Raw genomic sequence first — 27403 nt, 5'->3', positions numbered from 1 at the left:
TTGAGGCTCTAGCCCTAAATGCGCCTTAGTCCAATTCAAATCATTAAAATGCGTTACACTTTCATCATTATCATATGTTCCATTATAAGAATCAATTTTAAACGCCTTTGTGACCATAAAACAATAAAAACAATTTGTACTTTCCGGTTTATAGGGCTTTTCTGTTAGCTAGCGCAATCTGTTATAAACTGGTAATAAACTCGATCTTCTTGCATTTGCAAAAATACCGATACCTGGAATTGTGTGGTTTTTTATGTTATTATGGTGAAATGCATTTCCCCTTTACTGAAATATTCAATTGTATAAAAAAACAAATAAATTTTCAGAATCTTCTCTTCATTCCTTTTATTTTAAGCTTCGTAAACTTGTTACTCCATGCAAATTGTGTTAGTTGCAATTTGTGTGTGCTGTAAAAAAATGTTTATTCGTGAAATTTATAATTAAAAGAGAAGGTTATCTTGGAAACAAACACCTCTTGAAACATTTCTGAAGAAGACAAATCCTTGTGCAACAAACCAACGAGTGCCAAGCCAATAATGAGTGATCAACGAGTGTGCATTTATTCGATGATGCTGATGAAGAATAAGCATTCTTTAACATTTGCGAGTCGTAAATAATTTCTCTATTATTATAATTTGCTTGATTTTACAGGCTAGGTTTTCATTTCTTTCGATAAATCAATCATTGTTTAAACAAACTAATTAGCTAACTAATTTCATTGTTGAGAACGTAACCCCTAATTTTAACCTTATGTCTATGGGAAATAAATTGCCGCTTTACGAGCGTGCACTAGGAATGAATTAACTCGTAAAGTCGAGAATTACCTGTACTTTGCATTTGTCAGCATTAAACTTCAGTTGCCATTACTGTCATTAACAACCCTGCCAACCTTTGTATCATCTGCAAACTTAGACATTAATCAATATCATTAATAAATATACAAAGCAACAGTAGGCCCAACATCAAACTCTGGGGGACTCCACTAATAACATTAGTCATGCACCTATTCTTATTTTTAGTTACCTTAAAACATCCCATGTATTTATTTGTTTCATGATGACTCTCACCAGTCCCTGAACCCCCAGCTCCCTGCCCTCCAGGCCAGCCGCTGCTCATTCTAATAGAAGCATACAAGAATCACTTTCACCTCTGCCTGTGGCTACTATTAGCCTTTTAGTCTGTGACTCCCCCCCCCCCAGCTAGCAGTTTTCCGACCCACCTAACACTGCCTCGATAGCATCAGCAAACACTCTTGCACCCCCTTCTATTTAAGTATATCCCATCCCTGTAGAAGCAGTCTCTCCTGTTAACAAGCACAGACCATGCTGAGAAAAATTCTACTCCATGAGCCTTGCACAATCCCTCCAGGGCTGAATTGATTGACAAGGATTTCATCATATACTTCTTGCTATCGTGTCTGGGCAGAATTGCAGACACTTTCAAATTTAACCCTAACTCATGACTTTTTTCAGCATTGACCTGTGCTTGTTAAGTAAATCTGCAGATCTTCTACTCTTAATGTCATTAGTGCAACAATATGCTGTGCCCTTGAAAGAATCTTCTTACCTAAATTGTAGTAAGATGTGTGTACTATGGCTAAATACAAAAACATGTATATGTAGAAAATGTGACATGATGTGAAATTTTCAGAATTATTTTTGAAATCCATGCATAAAAATTGACCAAAAACAGCTGATATATTAATGGAGTTAAAAATCATGTTAGCCAGTGTAATTAGAGAGACAGAGAGAGAGATTGAAAATAAAATTCGATTGTTGGCGAAACAGTCTTTTGTTATTACCCTCTGCAAAAAAATTTAAACATGTGGCAGCTCTTGCTCTGTAGATAATGGCAGAGATAATGAAGTTTGATGTGGCCTATTATGTGACTAAAATGATAAATAACAGAAATACTATTTTATTACTTACAAATAAGGTAATGACTCAGTGGCGTAGCTACCATGTTGGCAGGCAAAGCAATTGCCTCTGGGCCTGAGCCCTTTAGGGACCTGGCGTCTTTGGCTGTCTCCTGTTTTTGCAATTTTCATTAATTAAGTAGGGGCCCGAACATGTTCTTTGCCTCCGGGCCCAAAAAAGGGTAGCTACGCTACTGTAATGACTAGTATAAATCCGACAAATTATACAGGTTGTTTTAGTAAGACTAAATGCAACTAGGCATAATATTTTTAAGAGTATATAAATTATCTATATAATATTGGTGTAGATACACCATAGACAACTCTTAAACGAAAAAAACTATGGTAGTAGTGTAAAGGGCATCATTTCATCTGCTCATATTGTGCTCATCCTTCACGACAAGTTGCCATGTGTTGCACTACTTCAAATAAGTAACGCTTCACTATTAGTCTCCTCTAAGTGAAGCATTACTTATTCAACAATACATGGCAACTCATTGTGAAGGATGAACGCAATATGAGATACAGATGAAATGATGCCCTTTACACTAATATCACAGTTTTTTTCATTTAAGAGTTGTGTACGGTGTATCTACACGAATATTATATATAGGTTGTTTTGAAGGTATGAGCAAAAAATTCTGTAATACATTCTACTGTCCAAAGTAAGAATAAAAGAAATATAAATGTGTGCAATTCTGAACAGTTATGAAGTTATGGCTGTTTGAATTTTATAAAATGGTTTTAAAGTTTTGAATGGTAAAAAACAATAAATTTAATAAAAAAAAAAGAATAAACAAACATACATTGGAAATAAAATTTTACTAGATATGTGTCTGTTTATTCGTATTTATTTTTTAATTATTTAAATAATAAATTATTTAATTAAACTGCAATGCTGTGCAAACTTTAGTCATGCACAGTATGACGACTGTCAGTTGACTGAAAAACCAAATAAAGCAAAGTCTTGAAAGAACTTCAATGTTGAATACCCCCAGCTAGCACTCTCTTGAAAAAGTAATTAGAATGTTGGCACAACCATAGATTTGCAGACAGGAGGCGTTATGATAGAATAAAATTTAAAACTAATACCTGAACATGCCTGTTAGCTTTTTTTTTTATTTCTAGAGCATATCCTCTAGTTTATACTCCTCTTGTCGTTACAAATGGATTATCTTATTCATTAATTTTTTTTTTCTTTTCTTCCTTCCTCCCATACCTATTCAATTCTTTAATTTAAATATCTTCAATAAATTAATAGTTAATTTCATACTACAGGTACTGTTTGTAACCTTTTGGTAGACCTGAAATATTTAGAAGAATCTTGAAATGTTGCTAATCTTGTATTGAAGTGGTATCAGTTTTATTCTAACATTTCTAACACAGAAATGTTAGATTGCTACTATGTTCTGTATTTTTAACACAGAACATAGTAGCAAGGTAAGGATGTTCTGAGGGCAAAAGCTTTTCAAATGAGTGAGTAGCAAATGCCAGGAAAGTGAGTTAGATAACTTTAAGGGGTGTGTCCAGGTTGTTAACTACAAGAACACTAAGTCTTAATTGAACACTAAGTCAATAAAATGAGTGAATTTGAACTGCTGGTTAGGACAAGTAATGCTGACATAATAAGGCTTACAGAAACATGGTGCCACCCAGAGATAGGGGATGATGAGTTTCGGTATGGAAGGACAGGGAAGATAGAAGGGGTGATGGTGTCATGCTTCTTATCAAAAGTAGCCTGAGCACGACGAAAGCTTTCACATATTCAGACATTTCACATTAGTATAGAATCTGTATGGTGTGAAATAGTTGGAAGCAAAGGTATAATGAGACGGTATATTTTGGAATGAGAAAAGCGAAGTTTCACACAGCCACTTAACAAAAACCGCAGTGTCAAGCATCTTTTACAATACAATTTTTTACACGATAGGTAGCAATTTGTTTATGCTTTCTGGTCTTGTTAATTTTCTTTTAATGGCATGTGATGCAATTACTAGTGATGAAAGTTGTAGTGCCCTATGTTGTTTACAAAGGACAATCTTAAAAGTTCTAAAAACATTGAAAGACAATCGGAATCGCGAGAGAAACACTGCTATAAATTAAGTGTTACAGAGTCTATAGGAAAAACTACTGAAGATGGGCATAAGTCTCCAGGAGTGGATGCTATACTTCCTGTTATACTACACACACACACACACACACATCTACAGGCCAATTGATTTTGAAGATTATGATGAGAGCTACTACATACAAATGGAATGGGCAAGTAAGTGTGAATGTCTTATTATGGGTGATTTCAATTTGCCTCTAATTGATTGGAGCAAATGGGGAGGAAACCACATGAGGGACAAAGTTTTTAAATCAACTAGATGATTGTTATTTGTATCAACATATCAGGGAAAGTACTATGGAAAAGAATACTCTAGACCTTATCATCACCCATGAACCAGAAGACATAATAGGGCTGACAGTACAGGAACCAGTAGCAGGAAGTGACCACAGAGTTCGACGATGAACAGAGAGAGAAACTGCTCTCTTTAAAATGTCAAAGTCAGCTAAAGAGCATTATGTTTGTGCTCATTGCTGGAGGGTATCCCCAAGGAAATCTGAAATCTCACCAGAAAAACCCGGTTTGACGTCACAAGACGTAAATCGAGTTTAGAAACTGGAGGGCACACAGCCAGTTACTTCGACCACTGATACTGAAAGTGCCACTCCGTTCCTAGGACTAAATGACTCTGAGGATACTCCCAGTGAAACCAGTAATGCTAAAGAGATCCCCCACAACCAAGTGCACCATCGGAACACAGCACGATCTCAATCCTACCTCTCATGTCAGCACTGCCTCACAGACTGAATGGACCCACGCACCTGAGGCCGCCACGTCGATTTGGACGGCAAGGAGTGTCAGCATGTACCTTGATGCAGAGGTCACAATGGAAATGAATAGGCAGTATTCAATAGGGCTGCAAAATAAAAACCCTCCTGTTCATTCCACCTAACCTCATATAACTGATGAGTTCCTGTTGTCAATTTTGAGTAACTTCAAGTCTGCGCTGCTAAAACGTGTACAATCGGAGTTTGATACATTCTATGATAAGTGTTACAAGCTTTTCTCTAGCAAAATTCGTGAGGATGTGAAACGCAACATAAGTCATTCTATTCCTGCCTCATAGTGCTGTGGAAAAGCTGCAGAGAGCGATCAGTACACGGGAAAAATATCGCATTCCCATGCAAAAGGCAATAATATACCTGCAATGCAGTCCTCAACTGACATGTCAAATGAAAAGGTAAAAATTCCACCGAGTGAGCATTCCATGTCCCTTCCAACCAGCCGTAGCACAGCCATCATGAGTGCCTCACAACCTATACACGTGCACAATTCATGCAGTCATGAAGAAAGTCCAGAAATAATGCCATCGGTACACACGAGGATTGCACCGAGAAGTGACATCAACCATCATACGGAACTGCTAGTTCACAATGCTGAAATTCGTCCTAATAAAAAGGCTATCAGAACGACATGGGCAGGGATTGTGGCTAGATCTCAGCCCCATCCCACTCACAACATTCCATCACCAAGGGTCAAACAGTCACATGAACCAGGTGCGTGAATGAAAAATGCATGTGTAACAGACATGTCAAATTCTTCTAGGCCCAGACCCATGACGCCATATCCCAACAAAACAACTAAGAATTTTTTCATTTCTAGGCTGCATCCCCTAACAACTCCTGAACAAGTAGCTAACGTCCTCCTTCAAGACCTCTACATCAGTGCAGAAGTCACTAAGCTACCTACCACGAGCAATAAATTTATGCTTCGTTCAAGTTATCCTGTGAAGCAACATCCGTTGAAGCTATCAGTTCCGATTGGTGTTACAGAAGCCAATTGGTGTTATTGTCTGACCATTTTACCCAAGCAACAGCATCAGAAGGAGAAATGTTGTGGAGCACGCATCGGACACTCGACTAAATGGAAGCTGACTCAAGATCCAGGCTCTACATTGGTCGCGTCCCTTATGCCATACACAAAACAAGACAGTTGGTTCAACCATCACAATAGACAACAGCCCCATTTTACCCCATAGCCCAAATTCTCCAAGCAAACAAGACAAGCTACGCTGGCCGATCCCAACCGTGATCACAATGAGACACCCACAACCTCATGTGGTACTTCCTCCTTCGAGGTCCAAAAATTTAATTCAAGTGTACTGCTCTGATACTGTAAGTGTAATGTATCAGAATGCTAGGAGCTTGCGAAATAAAATGGAGACTATGGAGCAAATCCTGCTAGCAGGCGAATTCGATATTTTAGCTATATCCGAAACATGGCTTGAGCACGAGCAACAGAATATAGTGATAGTTACACCAGCAGGCTATGTGGCAGAGTTCAACTCCAGAAGGAATAGAAGGGGAGGTGGTGTTGCTATGTTCTTGAAAGACGCGACCTTCTAATCGATCAACACTATCTACAGTGACTCACCAAATTTTGAAGCCCTAGCCATGACACTGCTCAGAAACGCATCCACAATAGATATCTGCGCAATGTATATTCCGCCAGTACCCACAATTTATATCATTACTGAGGCAGCCAACTGGGCAATCACCCACTTTCATCCCTCAGCTCACCATATCGCCATTGGGGATTTCAACCTCACTCCACAGCTCACTGCCCACAAGAAGATCCTTGTTGACTACATGAAGTCAGCGAATATACACCTAATCGATCACTGCCCTACTAGAGGAGAAAACCATCTTGACTTGCTCTTTTCCTCCTTAGCATGTATGATTGAAGAACCACCTGAGACACACTACAAATCGGATTAGCCGACCGGGCTAGCCGAGTGGGTAAAGTACCTGCCCGGCAACCCAAAGGTCGCGGGTTCGATTCCCGCCTCGGGCTTGGATCAAAGTACTGCAAAAACCTTGGGAGGTGCAATATGGCCACAGAAGCCGATGCGCCAACAACTACCAAATCAAAAAAACCAAATCGGATCACGACCCTATCTACGCAAAATTAATTATTCCTACTCTGGGGCCACCTGCCCGAAAAAACGGTCAAACCGCCATCATTGTCAGCCCCAAGCTCCTTAATATCTAAAAATGCCTGCAAGCTGCCACCCTTATACCTTGGCATGTCCTTGAAACATGTGATGTCCCGCTTGCGGTAACACTATTAACAAACTGCGTAAACACCATTGCACAATATTCTGCATCAAAGAAGATAAGGATCTCATCTTACTCCAAAGCCTGGTGGAATCCAACTGTACACATGGCCTTCCTGTTAAAGCAGCAGCTACACCAGATCTGGAAAAGAACTCAACAGACTTCTGACCGGATATCTTATTCAAGAGCACAAGCGCAATTTAATAGGGAGAAATCATAAGCAATAACAGCACACCTGGGCACCCAACTTCAAAAAGGGAAAATCCCATACTGCTTCAGGTCCCATAGCTTTCCTAGTCAGCTGGACCCAACTCAATGGTTAGATCATATTACCAGATTCAATACACGTGCAGATCAACTAAACTTTCTCTTATGTCCCGACAATGAATTACAACAAGACATCTTGCATTTCAAGTACAGGTCACTGTTGAAAAAAAGCCATGAATTAGGGTTGAATTTGAAAGTGTCTGCAATTCTGCCCAGACATGATAGGAGGGAGTATATGATGAGAGCCCTGTCGATCAATTCAGCCCTGGAAAGATTGTGCAAGGCTCAAGGGGTAGAATTTTTTTCAGCCTGGACTGTACTTGTTAACAGGAGAGACTGCTTCTACAGGGATGGGATACACTTAAATAGAAAGGGTGCAAGAATGTTTGCTGATGCTATCAAGGCAGTGTTAGGTGGGTTGGAAAACTGCTAGATTGGGGGGATACAAGGACTAATAGATTAACAGTAGCCACTGGCAGAGGTGAAAGTGATTCTTGCATTGCTTCTATTGGAATCAGCTGCAGCCTGGAAAATAAGATGCAGGATATTTCAGAGACTGCTAGGAACCATTGGGGTACAAATAAACACATGGGTTATGTTAGGGTAGCTAAGAAAAAGAACAGGTGCATGTATACTTGCGTGTACACCAATGCTAGGAGTTTAGTAAATAAATTTGATGAATTTGAGGTATTGCGCAAAACATCAAAGGCAGATATTGTGGGGATTTCAGAGAGGCGTGGTGTCACACAGATATAAGGAATGCAGAACTGGAATTTGGGGAGTACAATGTCTACAGAAGGGATAGACAGGATAGGAAGAGAGGAGGGGTTATGCTATTAGTTAAGAAATACATAAAATCCAAGGAAGTGAAGCCAGTCGATATTGCTGGACAGTGTAGTGTCGAGTCAGTTTGGTGTGACATAAGCATTGGGAGATCAAAATTGAGAGTAGGAGTGTGCTATAGGCCTAATGACTCTGATGAGTATAATAAGAAACTGTACAGAGAAATAGAGTGGGCCAGTAAATCAGAAAGTCTTATAATGGGGGATTTTAATTTCCCAGATATTGACTGGAATTTGGGGGCTGGTCACTCACACACTAGCAAGGCTTTTGTGGATTTATTGGATGATTGTTTTCTACATCAGCATGTTTGGGAGGCAACTAGAGGGAGTAATACTCTTAACCTGATTATCAGTAGTGATTCTTCATGCATTAAGAATCTGCAGGTAAATGAACCACTAGGTGGCAGTGATCACAGTGTGCTGAAATGGGATTTACTCAAATAGTTAACTACCATCACGGGTAAAGGGAAGGGTTATTGCTTTCGTAAAGGCGACTACGATGGACTGAGACAGTATTTAAATTCTATACAGTGGGACCAACTGATGATGTTACCAACAGCAAATTCAAAATGGGAAGCATTCAAAGAACTTATCTTGGACGCTACTAGGCTTTACATACCAACTAAGAAATATTGTTCAAGGTTTAGGCCTAAGTGGATGTCAGATGAACTAATGAGACATATGGCAGAGAAAAAAAATGCATGGGATACATACAAATTAACACGTGACACAGAAGCCTATGATAGATACAAGTTGATCTGTAACCAAGTTACAAAGGAGGTTAGGCAGATGAAGGCAGATTACGAGAAATATTTGGCAAGGGATGCAAAGAAAAACAGCAAAGAGTTCTTTACTTATGTAAATTCTAGAAGGAAGGGGATGAATCAGATTGGTCCACTTGATATCGATGGGTCAACTGTTGATGATCCTGCTCAGGTAGCTAACAAACTAAATGAATATTTTGCATCGACATTCACACCTGAGGAGTTATTCAGCGAGAGGAATGCCAGAGGTATATTCAACTCTGGCAGTAAGCTAGAGAATGTTGTAAAAACTGAGAGTAAAGTGGAGGAGAAATTGTTGAAGATAAATACAAGAAAGGCACCTGGGGTGGATGGGATCTATCCAGTTATATTAAAGGAGGCAGCAAAGGAAGTAAGCAAACCCTTAGCCATAATTATGAGAGCTTCCTTGGACTCAGGGGAGGTACCCACAGACTGGAGATGTGCAAATGTGACCCCAATTCACAAAGAAGGATTAAAGATCGACACAAGTAATTATAGACCTGTTAGTTTAACTTCTGTTCCCGGAAAATTAATGGAGGCACTGGTTAAAGAAGCACTGCAGGATCATCTAGACAAGACTTCAGTTATAGCTCAGACACAGCATGGTTTTGTTAAGGGGAAGTCTTGTCTGACCAATTTGATTGGATACTATGATGTAGTCACAAAAGAACTGGATGCAGGGAATAACTTTGATATTATATACTTGGATCTTAGAAAGGCTTTTGAAACTGTTGCACATGGAAGACTGCTGCACAAATTGGAGCAGTGTGGCATTGGAGGCAAATTGCTGCTATGGATAAAGGGGTGGTTGAGGGGGAGAAGACAGAGAGTGGTAATCAATGGACACTGCTCATCGTGGACTAATGTTATTAGTGGAGTCCCTCAGGGTTCAGTATATTGTCCATTATTGTTTTCTGTATTTTTAAATGATATTGATGATGGTATATCAAGCTTAATGTCCAAGTTTGCAGACGATACGAAGGTTGGCAGGGTTGTCAAGGACACTACTGACACTATGTTACTGCAACAGGATCTGGAAAGGTTGAGCAGATGGGCCGAGGTGGCAAATGAAGTTTAACATTGACAAATGTAAAGTACTACATATGGGAAACAGCAACCCCAGAGCAATGTATCAACTCTGTGGTACTACACTGACAGTGGTAGAGAATGAAAGGGACCTGGGGGTGGTTGTGCAGGCAGATATGAAGTTTTCTGAGCAGTGCAGACGGGCTACAAGAGTAGCTCATGGTGTATTGTCGATGATATATAGGAATTTTTCTAGCAGGGATAAGGAAGTGATTATTCCCTTGTATAAGGCAATGGTCAGGCCACACCTAGAGTACTGTATACAGGTCTGGAGGCCTCATTTCAAGAAGGATGTAGGGATGCTGGAACGAGTACAGAGAAGGGCAACAAGATTGGTGAATGGAACAAAGGGGTGCTCTTACGAAGAAAGGCTTAAGTTTTGCAAATTACAGTGTCTGGAGACTAGGCACCAGCGAGTTGATCTGATTGAGGTGTATAAAGCCTTGAATGGTTTGAGCATGCTCAATGCTGATGGGATTCTTCCTCTTGTTCAGAATAATCACCTGAGAGGGCATAAATTCAAATTGAGGAAAGACAGATGTAGGATAGACATGCGGAAATTTACCTTTAGCCAGCAGGTGGTTGGTTGGTTGGTGGAACAGACTTCCATCCCTTGTCGTGGAAGTTGATAGCCTAAATAAGTTCAAGGCTCAGCTGGACAGGTATTTCTAACGCACAGAGGGGTGAAGTGGAAGTGGTTATTTTTTATTTATTTTATTATTTTATTTTTTTGGCTGATGCTGCATAAGCTTGATTTCTTGCATCAAATGCCTCTACTAATCCTAATGCTAATGCTAATTCCATCACCATCTCTACACATCAGCTGACAGCAGCGATAAACTCCCTTCCAGCAACAGCAACTGCGGGGCCGACAAAGTGCCACAATTCATAGTAAAATGCCTCAGTCCATTCATCCTCCAACCGCTCAAGTCCATCTTCAACGGAATTCTAACAACAAGAAATTTTCCTAAAGCCTGGAAGTCAGACCACATCCAAAAGTTCGAAACCCCACTCTATCCAGGCACTGTCGGCCGATATCTAACTCCTCAACGCTCCTGAAAATCCTGGAAAAATCTATTCTGCCTACCTTAATGAATCAGATTCTTGGAGACAGGGCACCACAGGTCCACTACGCAATCCAAATCCGATTCACAGTGACGAACCTCCTTACAACCACATGTAATGTATTATCTCTTTGAAACAGCAAGAGGAACTCGCAATCACGTACCTGGATATTGAAGCTGCTTTTGACGCCATCAATGTGTTGGCACTCCTCTACTTACTGGAAGACCACTATCCAATTCAAGGTAATATCCTCTGGTTCATAGCATCACTCCTCTATGATAGGGTACTACAAGTCGATGCCTATGTACAATCGCACATGAAGGCAATTTCTGCTGGTGTTCCGCAAGGAGGAGTCCTATCTGGCTTATTATTTACAGCCATCATTGTGCTTCTTGTCTGTAACAATGAGAAAATCATCACCTATGCAGATGATATAAAAATTCTAACGCGTATTGCTTCCAACAATCACCTTGAAGCTACAGCAAGCATTAATGATAGTCTCATCAACATCGCCTCTTACCTCAAACAGTATGGACTCTCAATCAACCCTACAATAATAACCCCAACTCTCGATGGAACTGTAATATCTGCCACTCCTACACATGTGGATTTGGGAATAGTATTTGACCCAAAACTCCGGTTTCGTGCTCATGTAGACAAGCTCACTTCCAGAGCAGCCTCTCTCCGATGGCTAGCTAAACAACAACTAATTTATGTTAAGGAGCCACATGTAATTAAGAAATTCATCAGAACGGTAATCTATTCTCCACCCCTCTATGCTGCTGAAGTCTGGGCATCAGCATCTACTACAACGAAGAAACCAATCCTCGCTGCAGAATTCTGGCTACTTAAATGGGCTAACTGGAAAGCTTGTCTCCCACAACAGGACAGAACTACAGCCTTAGCTACCTCACTGGGGATGCAGCAACTGCCTGACATCATTGAAATACAACGATTGATAGCTACAGTTAAAATGATCACGGGTCAGATCTCAACACCGTCCATTTGGGATTCGTGCTACTGGCAAATACCCAAGCCAGAACTTTAGTCAACCCTGATGCTTTTATTGCTGCAAAACCTCTGGTTTTGCAGCAATAAAACTTACAGGAAAGAAGTGTTAGCAGCTCGTTCCAATCCCAGAATCAAATGAGAACAAGTTCATGCACCCTCCACACCATCTGCCAAGCTGTCCTGTGCCACGACAAAATTCATTTGACAGAGAAGTGCCATTCATGTATATTATATATTTTTATTGTAAATAAAATTGTAAATATAACCGTACAATGGCACTTGTAAATATGTGTTTATGTTTACGTTACAATGACATGTTTACATTACATTTTTAATTTTAGAATGCATTATCCATTATATATCCTGATGTGAGCATTATCTATTATACATGTGCATTATCTATTATCTAATTACCTATTCTGATGTGAGCCGTTGGCTGTAATGGGACAATTGCAACTTAACTTAAATCTATATATGTACATTGTATTCATTTAGTTGCAATAAAGATTCTCTCTCTCTCTCTCTCTCTCTCTCTCTCAAGTGGGGTTCCACAAGGATCAATATTAAGACCATTGTTGTTTTTGATTTTCATAAATGACATCGACGAAGGGATAGAGGGCATGATGTCTAAATTTGCAGATGATGTAAAGATTGGTAGAGTAGTTAATGATTGCCGCCAAGCAGAGCTTCTTCAGAATGACATAGATAGACTTCAGAGATGGTCAGAAAAATGGCAGCTATCTTTAATCCAGCAAAGTGTAAAGTATTGCGCCTGGGGAAGAGTAACCCCAGAATAACTTATGCACTTGGTGGAGTTGAACTATAGCAAGTAGTGGAGGAAAGGGACTTTGGTATTACAATATGGTCAGATGTGAAGTTCTCCGAGCATTGCAGATCGGTTGCAAGGAAGGCCCATGGTGTCCTATCAGTGATTTATCAAACAATTGCTAGTAGAGATAAGGACTTCATATCCCATTATATAAGGCTTTTGTTAGACCATACTTGGAATACTGTGTCCAAGTATGGAGATGGCACCTAAAGAAAGACGTTCTTCTTGAAAGGGTCCAAAGACTCGCCTGGTAAGATTATGAGGAAAGACTTCGAATATGTGGGTTGCACAGCTTGGAAACTAGGCACCTTAGAGGAGACTTGATTGAGGTGTTTAAGGCTCTGAGAGTCATAAGCAAAATGAATAAGGGCAAATTTTTCATGGTTATAAATGATTCTAGAACTAGGGCCCATAATTTCAAGTTACGGGGGAAGTTGTTTAGACTAGATTGCAGGAAGTTTTATTTTAGCCAGCGAGTTATAAATTACTGGAATAAGTTACCTACATGGGTCGTAGAGGCTGAGAGTCTGGGGAAATTCAAAGGTCAGCTGGATAATTACCTAAGAGAGGAGGGAAATGCATAGGTTGTCCATTTCCTTTTCTCTTATTAATTATTATTATTTTTTTTCTTTTCTTATTATTATTATTATTTTTTTCTTTTCTTATTATTATTATTAATTTGTATTTATTCTTATTTTATTTTATGTATTTTTTGTTATTTTATTTTATTATAATTTTTATTTTTTTTTTTGGCTGGTGCAGCATAAGCCATAGGCTTCCCTGCACTATGTGGCCATTACTAATACTAATACTAATTTCAGTAAATATCTTGATCTCATAACATAGGATGAATCAACAGATGAAGATGGAGAGTATGTAGGAAGGCAAGCTGAGGATTTTCCCCTCAACCTAATCCACAACACTAAGTTACCTCTGTCTTTCAATAGTGGAAGATGGAAACAGGGTTATAACCCAGACATCATTTTTGTCAGCAGCCATAATGTTGCATGCTGCTGTATTAAGAGCATACTGAAGCCTATCCCACATACCCAACATAGACCATTTTTGCTTCACAACTAGCAATTCAAACCAAACACAGTTCCCTTCTGATTTAGATGTAACTTTAAAAAAGCAGACTGACACTGATTTGCCTCCCAACTTGCAGGACTAATTGAGAAGTAACTGTCCCACTGACACTAAAATCCTATCCAGAACTTGAGGTGATTATCCAACAATTTTATTCCACTCGGCTGCAAAACTGAGTACTTCCCCAGCTTCTCATAGAAACCACAAAAGGAATATGAAAATTATGTGAAGCTTTTAAGTTACAACCCTTTTTAAATGGCTACAAGATCTGCTGAGAAAGTTTTTGCCAATGCCATCTAAAAAACACAGTGTGAGAACTGAATCAACACAATAACCAGCCTAGACATAAGCCACAGCAGCAGAAAGGCTGTTGTGGGTCACGTCTACCAAACATTTAGCAAAGACCATACAAAACCCCTTGAACAGCCTGAAATTAAAGCTAATCAAGTTGCCCACCAGATTAATATTAATCAAGAAGAATAGACAGAAAAAAAATGCATAATGACACTCCTAGTAATGTTACACTAAGAAACAGTAATATTAATCACTTAGCATTAGCATTAGTAGAGGCATTTGATGCAAGAAAGCAAGCTTATGCAGCATCAGCCAAAAAAAAAAAAAAAAAAACCACTTCCACTTCATCCCTCTGTTCGTTCAAAATACCTGTCCAGCTAAGCCTTAAACTTATTTAGGCTATCAACTTCCACAACAAGGGATGGAAGTCTGTTCCACCAACCAACCACCCGCTGGCTTAAGGCAAATTTCCGCATGTCTATCTTACATCTGTCTTTCCTCAATTTGAATTTATGCCCTCTCAGGTGATTATTCTGAGCGAGAGGAAGAATCCCATCAGCATTGAGTATGCTCAAGCCATTCAAGGCTTTATACACCTCTATCAGATCACCTCGCTGGTGCCTAGTCTCCAGACACTGTAATTTGCAAAACTTAAGCCTTTCTTCGTAAGAGCACCCCTTTGTTCCACTCACTAATCTTGTTGCCCTTCTCTGTACTCGTTCCAGCAGCTCTACATCCTTCTTGAAATGAGGCCTCCAGACCCAGTACTCTAGGTGTGGCCTGACCATTGCCTTATACAAGGGAATAATCACCTCCTTATCCCTGCTAGAAAAATTCCTATATATCATTGATAATACACCATGAGCTACTCTTGCAGCCTGTCTGCACTGCTCAGAGAACTTCATATCTACCTGCACAACCACCCCCAGGTCCCTTTCCTTCTCTACCACTGTCAGTGTAGTACCACAGAGTTGATACGTTGCTCTGGGGTTGCTGTTTCCCATGTGTAGTACTTTAGATTTGTCAATGTTAAACTTCATTTGCCACCTCTCAGCCCATCTGCTCAACCTTTCCAGATCCTGTTGCAGCAGCATAGTGTCAGTAGTGTCCTTGACAACCCTGCCTACCTTTGTATCGTCTGCAAACTTTGACATTAAGCTTGATATACCATCATCAATATCATTTATGAATACAGAAAACAATAATGGACCCAACACTGAGCCCTGAGGGACTCCACTAATAACATTAATCCACGATGAGCAGCGTCCATTGATTACCACTCTCTGTCTTCTCCCCCTCAACCACCCCTTTATCCATAGCAGCAATTTGCCTCCAATGCCACACTGCTCCAATTTGTGCAGCAGTCTTCCATGTGCAACAGTATCAAAAAAGCCTTTCTAAGATCCAAGTATATAATATCAAAGTTATTCCCTGCATCCAGTTCCTTTGTGACTGCATCATAGTATCCAATCAAATTGGTCAGGCAAGACTTCCCCTTAACAAAACCATGCTGTGTCCTAGCTATAACTGAAGTCTTGTCTAAATGATCCTGCAGCGCTTCTTTAACTAGTGCCTCCATTAATTTTCCTGGAACAGAAGTTAAACTCACAGGTCTATAATTGCTTGTGGCAGCCTTTGATCCTCCTTTGTGAATTGGGGTCACATTTGCACATCTCCAGTCTGTGGGTACCTACCCTGAGTCCAAGGAAGCTCTCATAATTATGGCTAAGGGTTTGCTTACTTCCTCTGCTGCCTCCTTTAATATAACTGGATAGATCCCATCCACCCCAGGTGCCTTTCTTGTGTTTATCTTCAACAATTTCTCCTCCACTTTACTCTCAGTTATTACAAGATTCTCTAGCTTACTGCTAGAGTTGAATACACCTCTGGCTTTCCCCCTCGCTGAATAACTCCTCATGTGTGAATGTCGATGCAAAATATTCATTTAGTTTGTTAGCTACCTGAGCAAGATCATCAACAGTTGACCCATCTATATCAAGTGGTCCAATCTGATTCATCCCCTTCCTTCTAGAGTTTACATAAGTAAAGAACTCTTTGCTGTTTTTCTTTGCATCCCTTGCCAAAGATTTCTCGCAATCTGCCTTCGCCTGCCTAACCTCCTTTGTAACTTGATTACAGATCAACTTGTATCTATCATAGGCTTCTGTGTCATGTGTTAATTTGTATGTATCCATGCATGTTTCTTCTCTGCCATATGCCTCATCAGTTCATCATACATCCATTTAGGCCTAAACCTTGAACAATATTTCTTGGTTGGTATGTAAAGCCTAGTAGCTTCCAAGATAAGTTCTTTGAATGCTTCCCATTTTGCATTTGCTGTTGGTAACATCATCAGTTGGTCCCACTATATAGAATTTAAATACTGTCTCAGTCCATCGTAGTCGCCTTTACGAAAGCAATAACCCTTCCCTTTACCCGTGATGGTAGTTACCTTTTTGAGTAAATCCCACTTCAGCACACTGTGATCACTGCCACCTAGTGGTTCATTTACCTGCAGATTCTTAATGCATGAAGAATCACTACTGATAATCAAGTCAAGAGTATTACTCCCTCTATTTGCCTCCCGAACATGCTGATGTAGAAAACAATCATCCAATAAATCCACAAAAGCCTTGCTAGTGTGTGAGTGACCAGCCCGGGAAATTAAAATCCCCCATTATAAGACTCTCTGATTTACTGGCCCACTCTATTTCCCTGTACAGTTTCTTATTATACTCATCAGAGTCATTAGGCCTATAGCACACTCCTACTCTCAATTTTGATCTCCCAATGCTTATGTCACACCAAACTGACTCGACACTGCACTGTCCAGCGATGTCCACTGGCTTCACTTCCTTGGATTTTATGTATTTCTTAACTAATAGCATAACCCCTTCTCCCTTCCTATCCAGTCTATTATTTCTGTAGATGTTGTACTCCCCAAATTCCAGTTCTGCATTCCTTATATCTGTGTGACACCATGTCTCTGATATCCCAACAATATCTGCCTTTGATGTTTTGAGCAATACATCAAATTCATCAAATTTATTTACTAAACTCCTAGCATTGGTGTACATGCAAGTATACATGCACCTATTTCTATTCTTAGCTACTCTAACACAACCCATGTGTTTACTTGTACCGCAATGACTCCCAGCAGTCTCTGAAATATCCTGCATCTTGTTTTTCAGGCTGTGGCTCATTCCAATAGAAGCAGTGCAAGATCTGCTGAGAAAGGTTTTGCCAATGCCATCTGAAAAACACAGTGTGAGAACTGAATCAACACAATAACTAGCCTAGACATAAGCCACAGCAGCAGAAGGCTGCTGTGGGTCATGTCTACCAAAAATTTAGCAAAGACCATACAAAACCACTTGAACAGCCTGAAATTACAGCTAATCAAGTTGGCCACCAGATGGTGATGAATGGCAACCCCCAATCAAACACATTAGTAAAATATACCATACACCTCTGATAGAAGCCTCCAATTTTAATTTCTTATAATTTTACACTATTCGAACTATACAAGGCCCTTAAACAACTTAGAACATGCGAAGCAGCTGGCTTAGACAATGTCTGTAATGAACAGATCCTTAAAACTAAATTATGTGTTCTACAACTTTATAACAACTTTAACTATTCCAAAAGTCTGGCATCATACAAGAATTGTGGCTCTCCTTAAACCTGGAAAAAAGCTGGATGTTAAGAACAAGAGCCCGATTTCCCTTCTATTCAGTCTCATCAAGATCTGTGAGGGCCTTATCCTTAATAGAATCCAATGTGAAATCTATAAGATCTTAATTCCTGATAGGCAGGCTTCAGATCAGACAGATCCTGTACCTCACAGATCCTCAATTTATCAAGAATGGCTTTCAACAGAAGCTCCATCAGCAGGGCTGCTTTTGTGGACCTCTCTGTCACTGCCAGTTTATCACCGCCTACTTTCGCACAAGAATTACATTTTCACCATCGATTTCTGCCTCTCATATTTAATCCATCACCTATGGAAAATTGACACTTCTTTGTTGATCTGGCCGGGAAAAGAAACAAGTGGTCTTCTCCAGAAAAATAACCTATCCCAAGACATTGTTCTAGCTTCTTTTCTCTTTAACATCTACACCAACAACCATCTTATTTTTCGCGGGACCGAGAGTTTTTTGTATGCAAATGATTTAACTTTTATCATCCAGGCTAAAGATTTTCATATCATTGAATACAACTTAATCAACATTGACAAGGACTCTAACAAAAAATACCTTGCAAACAAATCTAAACAAATCTAAACTTAACATGTTCCATCTTAAAAACAAGGATGGTAACAGGCTGCTGAACATCCCTTGGAATGGCATCCAGCTTAATTTTGATGGATTTAAATTTACGAGACATGTAGGAAAAAACCAGACTAAAAGTTAGAGCCCAAAACAACATCCTTTAGAGGCTCATTCAACTATGATCACAAGGTTTATTGGGCAGAACTTTTGTCAGTGTTTGTGATTGTTAACAGGAGAGACTGTTTTTATAGAGATAGGATACTCTTAAATAGGAGTACAAGAATATTTGCTAATGCTATCAAGGCAGTGTTAGATGGGTCAGAAAACTATTGTCTTGGTGGCATACACAGTCTAATAGATTAGCAACAGCCGCAGGCAGAGGTGTAAGTAATTCTTGGACTGCTTCTATTGGAACATGCAGCAGCCTAGAAAGCAAGGTGTTAGGGATTTCATGGCCTGCTGAGAATTTTCACAGAACAAGGAAATACATGGGCATGTATATTTGCATATGCACCAATGCTAGGAGCATAGTAAATAAATTTGATGGAGTTGAAGTATTTGTTAAATCATCAGATGCACTTACACTTTGATCATAGCCAAAAGGCCGAGAAGCAGTAATCATCAGATGCAGAGCATTGTAGGGATATCGTAGATGTAGTGTCACTTAGGCGTAAGAAATGCAGAATTTGAGAAGTACATCCAGTTGATACAGGTATCCAGTGTAAGGTTGAGTCAGTTTGTTGTGACATAGGTGCTGGGAAAACAAAAATAAAAGTAGGAATGTATTATAGGAGTAGTGATGGTAATGAAAAACTTTACTGAGTTATAGAGTGGACCAGTAAGTCAGTGTCTTGTAATGGGAGATTTTAACTTTACAGATATTAACTGGAACTTGTGTTTTGGTCACTCACACAGTAGCAAGACTTTTGTGGATTTATTGTGTGACTGTTTTCTACAGCAGCATGTTAGAAAAGCAACAAGAAAACAATACTTTAGATCTTATTATCAGCAGCGGTTGTTCATGCATTAAGAATATACAGATAAAAGGACCACTAAATGGCAGTAATCCCAGTGTGTTGATGTCGGATTTACTTAATAATGTAGCTACCATCAAGAGTAAAAGGGAAGGGCTTTTGCTTTCATAAAGCAACAATTCAAAATGGGAGGCATCTTTGAAGTTACTTGGCTATTTATACAAACTAAGAAATACTGTTCAAGGCTTAGATTAAATGGGTCTCTAATAAACTAATGAGACTCATGGCAGAGAAGAAAAATACATGGGATAGATATAAATTATCAGGAGATTCAAAAACCTATAGTAGAAGTATGCAATCAAGTCACAAAAGAGGTTAGGCAAGCTAAGGCAAATTATAGGAAGTCTTTGGCAAAGGATGCAAAGAAAAACAGCAAAGACTTCTTTACTTTGTAAACACTAGCAGGATATATCACATTGATCCATTTGATATCAGTGATTTAATTGTTGAAGATCCTGCTCAGGTTTCTGACAAATTGAAAAGTTATTTTGTTAAAATAACGTTTTTAGTTAAATTTTGTTAAAGTGTAAAAGTTTTAGTTCGAGGAATTCTTCAGAGAACAGGAAAGCAAAGTGGAAAAGAAATGTTGAAGGTAAACATAAAGATGGCCCCTTGGGTGGATAGGATCTATCCAATTATATTAAGGGAGGCAGCAAAGGAGGTAAGCAAACTCTTAGCCATAATTATGTGAACATCTTTGGATTCAAGGGAGGTCTCTGTGCACTGGAGATGTGTGACACCAGTTAGTAACATTTACATATTGGTGGGTACTGCCCCTCCCTCTCTCAAATGAAGAATTGTTAACATCATGAAAGAACCAAACAGCTACTTGATCCCAAATACCTACTGATGGCCAGCAGCTAGCTCCATGTTGTTTCTTGTCCCACAGGAAGCTTTGTTTTGCTCTCCTGATATTACTACATTGAACTCTGGCAAGAGGCCTTCACCAGACAACAATCCAGCAGACTTATCAACCTCACACTGTTCAAGGTACTTCCACTTGGAGCTGATTTCGACTGGTTCACATGGAAATTCTTGAACAGGCTTCACACCCTTGCTGGAAGACCAAAATTTAATTTGACTGACTGGGCTACTCAGATGGCCCAGTAGAATGTGACTGTGGTGCCATCCAAACCACAGAACATTTGTTGGACTGTCCTTTACTTTATGCATCATATTCCACAGAGGACCTTGCTTCTTATTCTGACAGTGGTATGAAACACGTACGCTACTGGACAAATGTTGAACATATAAACTCGCATGTTAAATATTTAACAAGTATTTAAAATTTTGGATATATGAATACTGTTTTATACTCACAAGCCTCTGATATTTGAATTTGTTTGAACTTTTTTCCCTTTTCATCTGATTAGCCATTATTTATTATTGTAACTGTTTGACTACCACATAACCTACATGTCTGTGGGTGTCTTTTCTGTGTCTAGGATTCTAAATAAATAACATAGGGTTTAAGAGGTAATTTATTTCACAATATGTTTGCTGCCCTCCTTCCCATCTCTCACCAGTTCAAGTTTCTAACAAACATAGTGAATTTGATATTCAGGCCTGTAATCTTTTACTAGAGGCTATTATTTATGTAAATTCTTCCCCCCCCCAACATCTTAGTTCTGTCTCAACTAAAGGTAAGTAATTTAGATGATGGTGGTTTGAATAAAATAGGACCATAGCCTTTAGAAAGGAATTATATTTTTCTTTCAATTATAATTTCTTTCTTTTTTACAGTATAGTGTAAATTAAATAGAAGAGGAGTACAGTAGGCACGTGTTGCTGTCCTACCCCAGCTGGTTTTGAGTCTCTATTCCATTTTACTTTTATTGTATATGGAAGAGTATGGTTTATGCTGTAGCAACACAAAATGTCAGAAAATTAATGCAAAAAATTAATTAACTTAATTTTATGATTAAGTTTGATTTTTTATATTGTTTCTATCTATCTGCCTATAGTACAACCTTTTGAAGGTGGTACAGGATGATTTGTAACTAATATTGTATTTTAAATGTTCTAATTTTCCTTCTGACGTTCTGTAATCTTTATTGCTTATTAATCTGATATGATTAGATTGCAAACTTACAAAACAGAAGTTTGAGTTTATGTATATGTATGGACATCAAATTTTTAAAATGATTAAAAATTAAATTCAGTTGAATTTTGTTTTTAAATCAAATTAAATTAAATATTTGATTTATAACAAAGTGGCAAGTTAATGGAAAAATAAGTTTATGTAAATAAAATTAAAGGTCAAACATAATTGATTGCATTATAAATACATGCCTAATTCTTCCAATTTTTTATAGGCTCTTGAAAAATATCCAGTTACTACACTATGTGCACCTCCAACAGGTTATAGAATGCTACTTCAAAATAATATACATGAATATAAATTTCCTCACTTGCAACACTGTGTCAGTGCCGGGGAACCTTTGGTTAGTATTGTTTTGCAAAATTTACTTTTTTTTCTGTCATTTTTTTTATTTATTTTTTATTTATTTATTATTATTTTTTTTGTTAAGAAAAATGAGTCATCCAAATTGATGCTTTTTATTCATTAATCTGAATTTTTCATAAGATTTTCTCTTATAGTTAAAAAACAAAAAGCTAAAAATTTGACAATAATCTTAATGAGATGTATGCACAGACTAGTTTGGTATTTAGTGTGATAGTCAATTGTGAATAAATGAAGATGTCATGCTCTATGATGCTGAATAATCGTTTGTATCATTGATAAATATACAAAACAACAGTGGACCCAACACCGAACCCTGTGGGACTCCACTAATAACATTAGTCCACGAAGAGCAGCACCCACTGATTACCACCCTCTGTCTCCTCCCACTCAACCATCCTTTCATCCATTGTAGCAACTTACCCTTAATACCATTCTGTTTCACTGAATCACTATTTTATTTAGTGTTTATTAAGTAGAAATCCATAAACTACCTTTGGTATTTGTAACTATTAACTTGTAAGTACAAGTATAAATTACTATGAATGGAACATGCCATTAGAATAGCTATATTTTAGCTACAAAAGTTATTAAAATTAGGTCACTAAAAAAAATTAGTAGATAAAATGCCAAAATTATATGATAAGTCATTAATTACAGTTGTTTATATTAAAAAAACAATTCATCTTTTTTAATGGAAATAAGTGATAGTCAATTGTGGGAAAAGTTTTATTTTTATTTCTATGATTTTTTGGTGCCAATTCTGAATCTCTGATTGATTTTGCTGTGGCATGTTAATTTTTTGCACAAAATTAAAAATAAAAAACTCTACTACATTTTGAACATTTGGAACATTTTTTATACAGAGTATTAAAAACAAATAGTAAGGTACACAGATACTGTCAGTTTCACTGAATCACTATTTTATTTAGTGTTTATTTAGTCTCTTGATTTATAAATCTAAAAAGTTTTTCACAAAGCCCTTGAATGATAATCAAGCCTCCACTTCTTTCTGAGATGTAGCAGTTATGATGTAAAAGCTTTCTAATATGTGGTCTGTTAAGAACATTAGTGTGGAGATTAGCATAGCATTACTTATTTCAGGCTTTCTAATATGTGGTCTGTTAAGAACACTAGTGTGGAGATTAACATAGCATTACTTATTTCAGGAAATTTGAAACAACGTACTGAAAACAGCTTCTCTCTTTATTTACTATCTTAACAACCTTTTTCATTAGTCCTAGTTTTATTTGTGGCAATGGCAAAAGCACTTTTTGCTTTGATAGAAATAATAAAAAAAAATTAAAATTATTACTTTAAATAACATCAGAGCTTGTTGCTCACATCTTTTGAATTTTTCTTTAGAAATATATGTTCACAGGTTGAGTTGCATGTTGTGTGAGCTTAAAAACCTGTAATGGCTTGCTAGTAGAGGGAACCCCTGCCTAATATTAACTAACTACAGTCTTTCTTTAAGTGTACAGAATAGGTGACTGGAATTAACCTAGGGATAAATTCCTTTTAAGTTTGTTATAAAGGTATCAATGAAAAATCTCTATCCTGATGGAGATAGCATGTAACACCCAGTGGTTATTAAAACATTTACATTAGTATAGAAAACCACAGATATCTTCTTGGAGTAAATTTTTTTTTTCTCTGTTTAGAAAATAAATGAAATCCATGTGTCACAGATTCTTGTCACTCAAACTGTAGTCTAAGACCTATGCTGAATCCTTTGGTAGATCCAAGTCCTGTAACAGATCATTCAATTCATCTTATATAAACTGCTTTGTCATGGCTTCAACTTCAACAATACTTTCAAATTGACTATTCACTCTTCAAATTTACTTTCTTGAAGACTAATCAGAATCAATCTATCTGGATCAAAGTTCTGAGGTTCTATACTATAAAGGCATGGAGATGAATAGCTGATTGAAGATCTGCATATTGTATTACAGATTTATTCTTGGTTCTGTATCTTGCAATATTGCATATGCACAAGTGGCAGTCTGATGTGTGGTCTCTGGGTTCATGCTACACTATAGGTACACCAATACAATAGATTTTAATCTTCCATTAATCAATTGTCTCTAATTTTCAACACACAGATGGCAAAAATAGTAATAGTATAGCACCAAATAATTATTTGTTGGCCACCGGTAATAAGACGACACTAAGTGTGAAGTCACACGACACACGACAATAAGTGTGATGCCTTTCTTTAAGTGTACAAGTCAGTGATTCTTTTTCTTTAATTTTATGGAATAAAATTTCTGCAGGTTATAGCATTAGCATTAGTTGAGGCATATTATGCAAGAAAGCAAGCTTATACAGCATCAGCCAAAAAAACCCCTTCCATTTCATCCATCCGGTCACTACAAATGTTTGTCTAGTTCAGCCTTAAATTTATTTAAGCTATCAACTTCCACAACAACAATGGAAGTCTGTTCCAGCAATCAACTACCCATTGGATAAAAGTAAACGTCCATACATCTATTCTACAACTGTCTTTTCCTCAATTTGAATCTGTGACCCCTCAGGTTCTTAATCTGTATAAGTGGAAGAATCTCATCAGCATTGAGCCTGCTCAAACCATTCAAGATTATTCCTTTTACACATCAATCAGATCATCCCGCAGGCACCTAGTCTCCAAATGCTGCAATTTGCAAAACCTAAGCCTTTCTTTGTAAGAGCACATCTTTGTTCCTCTCACCAGTCGTGTTGCTATTCTCTGTACTCATTCTAGCAACTCTATGTAGTAGTAGTAGTAGTAGTAGTAGTAGTGGCATGTGATGCAAGAAAGCAAGTGTATGAGCTAGCATACGCAGCATCGGCCAAAAAAAAAAAAAAAACACGCCATTCTATCCAAATCCTGTCCAGTTCCTCCTTAAATTAATTTAACCTATCAACTTCCACGACGACAGATGGAAGTTTGTTCCAGCAATTAACCACCCGCTGGCTAAAGGTAAATTTCCGCACATCTATTCTACATCTCTCTTTTCTTAATTTCAATTTATGCCCCCTTAGGTTCGTAATCTGAACAAGTGGAAGGATCCCATCAGAATTCAGCATGCTCAACCCATTCAAGGCTTTATATACCTCAATCAGATTAGATGCCTAGTCTCCAGCCTTTGCAATTTGCAGAATTTAAGCCTTTCTTGGTAAGAGGATCCCTTCATTCCCCTCACCAATCTTGTTGCCGTTCTCTGTACACACTCAAGCAAATCTACATCCTTCCTAAAATGAGGCCTCCAACCTGTACGCAGTGCTCAAGGCATGGATTGACCATTACCTTATACAGAGGGACAATCACCTCCTTTTCCCTGCTAGCAAAATTCCTATATATCATTAACAAAACCCCATGACCCTGGCAGCCTGTCTGCATTGCTCAGAAAACTTCATATCTGACTGCACAATTACTCCCAGGTCTTTTTTATTTTCCACCACCTTAAGTGTAGTACCACACAGTTGGTACGTTTCTCTGGGGTTACTTCTACCCATATGCAGTACTTTGCATTTGTCAAGGTTAAACTTCAGTTGCCACTTCTTAGGCCATCTGCCCAAATTTTCTAGATCCTGTTGCAGTAGCACACTGCCATTACTGTCATTAACAACCCTGCCAACCTTTGTATGATCTCCAAACTTCGACTAAGCCTGATATACCTTCATCAATATCATTGATAAGTATACAAAACAACAGTGGACCCAACACAAAACCCTGTGGGACTCCACTAATAGCATTAGTCCACGAAGAGCAGCACCCACTGATTACCACCCTCTGTCTTCTCCCACTCAACCATCCTTTTATCCATTGTAGCAACTTACCCTTAATACCATTCTGCTACAATTTGTGGCGTCTCCGTAGCCAGGTGGGAAGGAGCAGCAGTGCGTAGCACATGCTTCTTGATTAGACCGGGGTTCGAGCCCGTCACCACCAAATACGGAGTATGCGGAAAGGTCAAGGAATGACCACCGCATCCCGGAGCAATATGGCCTTAGTTGCTAATGCTCCTAAAAACCAAATAACGAACGAACGAGCTACAATTTGTACAATAGTCTTCCATGTGCAACAGTGTCAAAAGCTTTCCTGAAATCCAAATTTATGATATAAAAATTATTTTTTGCATCCAGTTCCTTTGTAACCTCATAACATCATAATATCCTAACAATTTGTCAGACAAGAGGCAGTGTTAGGTGGGTCGGAAAACTGCTAGCTTGGGGGGATACAAAGACTAATAGTTTAACAGTAACCGCAGGCAGAGGTGAAGGTGATTCTTGCACAACTTCCATTAGAATAAGAAGCGACCTGGAGCGAGGGGTGTTGGGGGTTTCAGGGACGGATGGCAGTCATCCTGGAATAGTTGGGTATATGGGATGTGTTAGGGTAACAAGGAATAGGCATAGGAGCATGTATACCAATGCTAGAAGTATAGTAAATAAATTTGATGAATTTGAAGTGTTGGTCAAGACATCAAAGGCGGATATTGTTGGGATAGCAGAGACGTGGTGTCACAAAGATATAAGGAATGCAGAACTGGAATTTGGGGAGTACAATGTGTACAGAAAGGATAGACAGGACAGAAAGGGAGGAGGTGTTATGCTGTTAATTAAGAAAAACATAAAATCAAAAGAAGTGCATCCAGTTGATATAGATGGACAGTGCACTGTTGAGTCAGTTTGGTGTGACATAAGCACTGCAAAAGCAAAAATAAGAGTAGGAGTGTGTTATAGGCCTAATGACTCGAATGAGTACAATGAACAATTGTACAGAGAAATAGAGTGGGCCAGTAAATCAGAATGTCTTATAATGGGGGATTTTAACTTCCCAGATATTGACTGGAACTTGTGGGTTGGTCACTCACACACTAGTCAGACTTTTGTGGATTTATTGGATGATTGTTTTCTGCAGCAGCATGTTCGAGAGGCAACCAGAGAAAGTAATACTCTTGATCTGGTTATCAGCAGTGATCATTCGTGTATTAAGAATTTGCAGATAAAGGAACCACTAGGTGGCAGTGATCACAGTGTGCTGAAGTGGGATTTACTCAAAGAGGTAACTACCGTCAGGGGTAAAGGAAAGGGTTTTTGCTTCCGTAAAGGGGAGTACAGTGGTCTCAGACAGTTTTTAAATTCTGTACAGTGGGATCGACTGACGATGTTACAAACAGTAAATTCTAAGTGGGAAGCATTCAAGGAATTAATCGTGGAAGCTACTAGACTTTTCATACCGATGAAGAAATATTGTTCAAGGTTTAGGCCTAAATGGTTATCAAATGAACTAATGAGAC

At 38.5% G+C, this 27403-nt stretch overlaps 1 protein-coding gene across 1 annotated transcript in view; it reads left to right on the top strand.

Annotated features, from left to right (window-relative positions):
- The window catches only part of LOC150076435 (acyl-coenzyme A synthetase ACSM3, mitochondrial-like), a 183497-nt gene that overhangs the window by 101643 nt on the left and 54451 nt on the right, over window positions 1-27403 (top strand). The window contains exon 9 of the mRNA XM_090388160.1: window positions 21967-22095. Within this exon, the coding sequence (XP_090244286.1) occupies window positions 21967-22095 (129 nt within the window). The remainder of the gene's footprint in view (window positions 1-21966; window positions 22096-27403) is intronic.

This window comes from Mastigoproctus giganteus, chromosome 13 (assembly GCF_048544385.1).
Source record: "Mastigoproctus giganteus isolate SK-2022 chromosome 13, ASM4854438v1, whole genome shotgun sequence".
Taxonomy (NCBI): Eukaryota; Metazoa; Arthropoda; class Arachnida; order Uropygi; family Thelyphonidae; genus Mastigoproctus; species Mastigoproctus giganteus.
Note: the sequence above shows the minus strand (reverse complement) of the source record. Positions and strands in the feature narration are given on the sequence as shown.